The sequence below is a fragment of the Orycteropus afer genome, unplaced genomic scaffold, assembly GCF_000298275.1.
Source record: "Orycteropus afer afer isolate SDZICR_OR568_19922 unplaced genomic scaffold, OryAfe1.0 scaffold00575, whole genome shotgun sequence".
NCBI classification, from domain to species: domain Eukaryota; kingdom Metazoa; phylum Chordata; class Mammalia; order Tubulidentata; family Orycteropodidae; genus Orycteropus; species Orycteropus afer.
The window spans coordinates 1,057,522-1,064,126 of record NW_006922162.1 but is presented as its reverse complement, the minus strand read 5'-3'; the positions used below and the strand labels follow the sequence as shown (position 1 = coordinate 1,064,126).

The window sequence follows — 6,605 nt, the reverse complement described above, 5'->3', positions numbered from 1 at the left end:
GATGGCACACAACAACAACAGATGTCTTTAGAGTTTCCAGGTAGAACAAAGCAGCCCTCAATAAAAAGTATACAAATATATTCAGTATATTAAATAAGTAATATACTCAATAATGAATAGTCATGTGGAACTGAACACATTTTCTAAGGCATTTTGTCACACCGCCACCAGAGAATAGGAATTAAAAAAAAAAAAAAAAAAAAAAACGGTGGGGGTCAATGACCAATATTTACCTCTTTATTTGGAATTAATTTCAAATTTACAGGAAATAATTTTGAATAACAATAGTTCAAAGAACACCCACATACTCCCCTTATCTAGATTCATCTATTGGTAATTTTTTCTTCCTTTTGCTTCATAATTTCCTTCTCTCTCTTATGAAAAGTCCATTTAACTTTTACTTCTAAATTATGCATCTCCCAAAAATATTGATGTTCTCCTATAGAGTAATAGAGAGCTTCCAACAATTACCTTAAAAATAAAAAGAGATGAAAATGAGATGACGCACTGTGATATGAGCATCTGAGGAGTAATTCTGGTATGTGTTCCTAAAATTTGGATATGTAGAGAGAAGAAAAATAAGTTGTTATTGTGAAAATGTTCTACTTTATAGTACCTTGAAAGACCCAGTATTCAACATTTTTTTCAGAGCTCCTGTGACATCTTTATTCCTAAGACTATAGATTAAAGGGTTTAGTACAGGAGTAAGGATAGTGTAAAAGAAAGATACTACCATGTCCTTCTCTGGGGTGTGGTAGGAGCTGGGAATCATGTAAGTGTAGATGGCAGCACCATAGAAGAGGGTTACCACAGTCATGTGAGAGGAACAAGTGGTCAAGGCCTTCTTTCGGCCCTCTGCCGAGGTCATCCTGTAGATGGTGAGGAGGATGAAAGAGTAGGAGCTTGAAATGACTGTCACAGGGATGAGGAGCATGAGCACACAACACAGGTACATGAGTGTCTCAATGAGTGAGGTGTCAGAGCAGGAGAGCTTCATTATGGCAGGTACCTCACAGAAGAAGTGATGGATCTCCCTGGATCTGCAGAAGGGAAAGGTCATGGTGATGGGAGTGAGCATGAAACCATCCACTGAGCCCAAGAACCAGCAGCCAGATGCCAGGAGGAGACATATTCTATGGTTCATAAGGACAGGGTAACGGAGTGGATGGCAGATGGCCAGATATCGGTCATAGGACATGGCAGCTAGAAGGAAAAATTCTGATCCTACTAATGTCAAGTAGAGAAACATCTGTATCCCACATTCAGGGACTGAGATCTTTTTAACACCTATGATCTTGTCCAGGAGCATCTTGGGCACAGTAACAGAAATGTACATCATGTCCATGAGAGACAATTGGCTGATGAAAAAGTACATGGGAGTGTGGAGGTGGGCATTAGAGTGTATCAGGAGGATCAAGATGATGTTTCCAAACAGGGTCATCAGGAAAATCACAAAAATGACCACACAGAGCAGAGCTGGGTGTGTGGATTGACTGAAGAATCCCAACAGGATGAAATCGGACCCTCCAGTGTGGTTGGCCAGCCATGTGGTGTTGTCCATGATGTTTCACCTAGGACATCAAGGAGGGCTTTTAGGTTACACAGATTACTTATAAAGATGTGACCCTTTGAAATGTATGCTTGATACGTGTGTGTATGCATGCACGCATACACCCCACATACACACATGACTTGCCTACACATGCCAACCCAATCTTTCTCAAAAAGGGATGTTCCATGTGTTGTAGAGCTTCTGTATGGATTTGGGGATTATAAATAATCAAATTTACCAGGAAAAAGAAAAAGTGAATTCAAAACTGTAAGTTGAAAGGTTTGCTAACTTATACTGAAGTTCCCAGTTTAGAGTGATGAAGTTTACTGATGAAAGTGTTCTGTTTCAACATCCCACACAACAAAGCAAATGAAAAAGAGAAATTGAGGAAAATAACAGAGAGAGAAAGGGAGGGAAAACAAATTCCTTATTTCTACAATGTTTGTTGGGAGCTCTGGTAGCATAGTGGCTAAGACACTTGCCTGCTAACCAGAAGGCTGGCGGTTCAAACCCACCAGCCACTCCTCGGAAGGAAGGTTGGGCAATCCTACTTCCGTAGTGATAATGCCTCGGGAACCCAAGGAGGGGTCGCTATGAGTCGGGGCCGACTCGACGGCACATAACAACAACGTTTGTTATGGAAGCAGGCATTGAATTAACCTTTATGGTTTCAAGACTCAAATGAGATCTTAAAAATCTTTTTGACATGGTTGACCCATTAGAAAACCTGAGGGCCAGTGGGTGAGAAGCATAAAATCTGCAGTCAGACTTTTGCCCTGGATCCAGTTTTCCCCCTTTCTGCACCATAAGTTTTTAAACCCTCCATTCCTCTGTCTACTTGACATAAAGAGAGTATAAAAACAAAGTTTGACCCTAATGTGAGGTGAAGGTTAGATTAGGAAAAATAATGATGATATTTAGAACATTACCTGGCACATATGAATAGACACATAAACTGTTAGTTCAGAGTCTTGATATCTGTATAGGAGTTGGCTCTCCTGATTGTTGTCTAATGATCTGAGATAGATTACTTCAGTTCTCCAATTTCAGTATCATATTCACATTTTAAAAAATTTGGATCTGATCATTTCTGTTGGTCCAGACAATTTAGTCACTTATTTCTGTCAACTATGTGCTTCCCCAAGGTGAAATTCATTTCCATTATCTCCTATTAATTTCTCTAACTCTCAGATAAAAGAGAAGAACAAGCATTTAGAAGGTTACTGACAGTTACCAGGCAAAGCATTAGTTGTTTTCGCTATCATCAGCTTTATTGCTCCTCACAATCACCTTTCATAGAAACTGAGATGCAGAGAGAAAATTGAAAAACACTGAAGTGTCTCTGATTCCAATACACAGCTTTCCTCCTTCTGTCTTCCTTCTTACAGCCTGTCTCTATGTTGGACTCTGAACATAAATAAAAGATAAAGTAAACATGGTTACCTTTAAAGTCCCTTGGTGGCTCAGACCATCTGCACTTGGCTAACAACCCAAAGGTTGTCTGTTCAAACCCACCAAGCTGCACTGTGGAAGATCCTTACATCTAAAATGTTATTGAGGCCTGGCTAGTGGCTTCCTGAAAGATTATAGCCATACCCACTCCAGAGCCTATGTAGTTTCTCCAAATGAATACACAAGCAAAGAAACGTCCCAATAAACTTCATTACACTTAAGGAAGTAAAAATCTGTTACTCAGGAGCAAAAAAAATATATATATATGAAAAAGTGATTTCAAGTAGAATTGCAAATGGTTACAAAATAAATAAGAAAAATCAATAGACTCAAAATACATTAGATCTTTCTGAAATGAGTCAGTAATACCATCTTTCACATTTTCTCTTAAAAAAATTAAATGTTAGCAACTTTTCAATTTCTTAAATATTAAATTTTAAAAGCTCTTAGCAGCAGTAAGGAAATATCAGATTCTCTTGATGAGAAGAATTTAGAAGCGGTTATGATGCAGAGATATTTGAGGAAGAGTTTACAACAGTTTCAAATATGAACATGTAACAATTCCAAATACTGCTTATGATAGTCAACTCACTAAATGTCCTGAATTCTGGAGTGCTGATGCTGTAGCCAATGCTATAATCAGATTTGATGTAAATATACACAAAATCTGGGACACATTGCATAAGGAAAAGTAAAATACCATCCCCACTGGCAGATGGCAGATGAGTTCTGTGTCAAAGTTAGAAACAGTCTTATAAGCTGCAAAACACACCTGCTGATCTAGTCTCCATATGTGGTGGAAATGAAACAAGGATTCTTGCAGAATCTAGCATTTAAGGAGACCTCAAGTTTGCTGAATGAATGGAGCATTGGGATTGAGGCACAGCAGGAGGGTCTGGAGCGGGTGCTGGCAAATCTTTCTTGCAATTTGGTAAATGAAGTCACTGGCATCAAGCCATTTTGAATGGTCTACCTAGAACACCGGGCAGATGAGGGGACACTGTGTCTGCATCTCTCACAGCAAATGTCTCCTTGTTTACTACTCTTCCTTTTTCTGACTCTGCTGAATCTAATGCTTGAGTTCAATGCCAACAGTTTAGTGCATTTTTAACTTGGGAAACTATTAATAGTGGTGGTGGAGTCAAATAGAACTTGTATTTGAAATTCACTACATCTCAGGAATTGTTCTACTACCTTACTATCTAATCTTTCCTTAGCACCTGTGAGAAACTTATTATTATTTTCTACTTTTGCACATTAGAAAATTTAGGTTCTCTGGCTATCTGTACACAATCGCAGAAGTGGTCAGAAGGAAGAATCATGACTTAGCCCTTGTGCAGGAGCCAGAACCTGTAACTCTGCCTCATGCTTTCAGGGACCCAGTTCTACCACCCTGCAGTTGTCAATTTGGGTTTTAGACCACCCACTGTTAGTTTCTTCAGAGAAAAATAAATATGGGCCAGACAAGGTTCTAGTTGTTTCTATCAAGTAATGCTCATGGGAATTAAAATCGGACACTTTTTCTCTGTAAAATTTCAGTCTCAGAAAAACAAAAACATCTTTAAAAAAATACAGAATAATAGATATTGTTTTGTCTGAAATTTGAAACCCATTTCTTTGTATATTGCTGTAAATGCATGTTTTATAAAGAGATTCAAAAGAGAAAGCACAAAAATAGATGGTAAAAAAATAGGAAGTTATTGAGGAAATCTTAAGAACTCCTACAACATATCAAGCAGAACAACAATTTCAGGACACTTGTTACCTTTTGCTCCTACAGGTTTGTATACATGTCTGATTGAACCACCATTGGATGATGTGCAAGTCTCTTCTACATGGGTAAGTTGACTGTGGTCACGGTTAAATTTGCAAAGACAAGTAAAGAAGTGACATCACCCCTGGTTTCTCTGCCTATTAGGGGAGTGGATGAAAGTTTCTGTTGATAAATCTCCTTTGAGACATTGAAGAAGAATGCAATTAAGAAAATTAGAGAAGCTAATAAATATTTCCATTACACTTTTATACTTCCTTCTTATGTCTTTTTATCTCTTTTTATTGTTAAACTCAATGTGCATTGATTTTTTTTTTTTATTATTTTTCTTTTTTACTGAGAGGTAGCAAGTGTTATAGGTAGCTAAGGTTGTGGCAATTTGTTGTGCAGCAATAGAAAACTAATAAGGAAGCCAATAGTAAGTGCATTGAAATCTTAATGAATATTAATAGCTTAATTCTCATCATTATCAATAAAATATTATCTTTGAACTATGAATTAATTTGCATATAACTTTTGTCAGTTTACAAAATTTGTGTGTGCATGTGTCATTCAACCTTAAGGAAATTTTGTGAGAAATGGCTGTTGTTCTTCTCATCTTTCACAGTTTTATAATCTGAAACCCAGAGTTCAACTGCCATGACAGAGATGACCCTACTAATCAGCACTATGGTCTCAACTAGGTCACTCCTCTTTAGTTTATTGGTTGTACTGTTTCTATCTATGTCATTTTTATTTTTGCATCCAATATTAAAGTACTTGCTTTTATTTTAAATGTTAACAGGCCAATATAAAAAAAAGTAAAAACAGAACTGATTTAAAAATTTTGAAAATTAACTATAATATAATCATTCAGTCAAAAATACTGCTTAAATGTCATATGTTCCTTTAAACTACAAATACTTACTGAGTGCATGCCATATGCCAGACATCTAGAATATAATAGGGGATAAGATTGAAACAATCCCTACTCTTTTACAGCCAAATTATTCTGAACATTTTATCTGTATGTGGATTGGGAACAATTTGATCATGTGGTAGAAATTTGGGAATATATAGCGTTTCTTGGCAACTTTTGTCCAGACAGTATCTTTTGTTTGTCATGTCCACATTTACTTGAGGTATCCTCCTCTGAACCTCCAACCACCTATAGACAGCACTTGCTGACTCCTCTGCCACCAACATAATATCAGAAAATATTAATTTTTGCTAAGTTAATATATAAATATAATCAGACTCAAACAAAAATGTGAACAATTTATTTCTTCTGAAGAAAACTAAGTGATTTTGATGTTCCTGTAGAAAGAAAGAATACCCAGGGAAATCTTTAAAAAGAAGAGTGATATCAGGGGCTAGATGTACAAGGTACTTAGATATATTATAAACACTCACTGCCATTAAGTCGGATCCCACTCAGAGCGACCACTCCTTGGGTTTCCAAGGCAATATCACTACGAAAGTAGATTGCCCAAAGAGTGGCTGGTGGGTTTGAGTAGCCAGCCTTCTGGTTAGCAGTCAAATGCCTTAGGCACTATGCCACCAGAGCTCCCAAAATATACTATAAGGTCTCTATAATAATGATAGAAAAGGACAACAGAATGGGAAATTCCAGAAATGAACACAATTATAATTAATATAATAGTAACAGTTTGAGTAATTGGAAGAAAAAATGGATAATAAATTAATTAATGGGGTTATAATCTAATATAGGGAGCTCTGGTAGCATAGTGGATAAGACACTTGCCTGCTAACCAGAGGGCTGGCGGTTCAAACCCACCAGCCACTCCTCGGAAGGAAGGTTGGGCAATCCTACTTCCGTAGTGATACTGC

The 6,605-nt window shown here is 37.2% G+C and overlaps 1 protein-coding gene across 1 annotated transcript; it reads right to left on the bottom strand.

The window, feature by feature from the left end:
• Positions 1–607: 607 nt before the first annotated feature.
• LOC103210234 (olfactory receptor 2T29-like) lies at positions 608–1,561 on the bottom strand. The gene has a single exon (XM_007956156.1). The coding sequence runs from the start codon at positions 1,559–1,561 to the stop codon at positions 608–610; it is 954 nt and encodes a 317-aa protein (XP_007954347.1).
• Between the last annotated feature and the right edge of the window lie 5,044 nt (positions 1,562–6,605).

Bases quoted from the DNA above. Each gene is read 5' to 3' on its own strand.
- LOC103210234 (XM_007956156.1), bottom strand. From the start codon at position 1,561: ATGGACAACACCACATGGCTGGCCAACCACACTGGAGGGTCCGATTTC.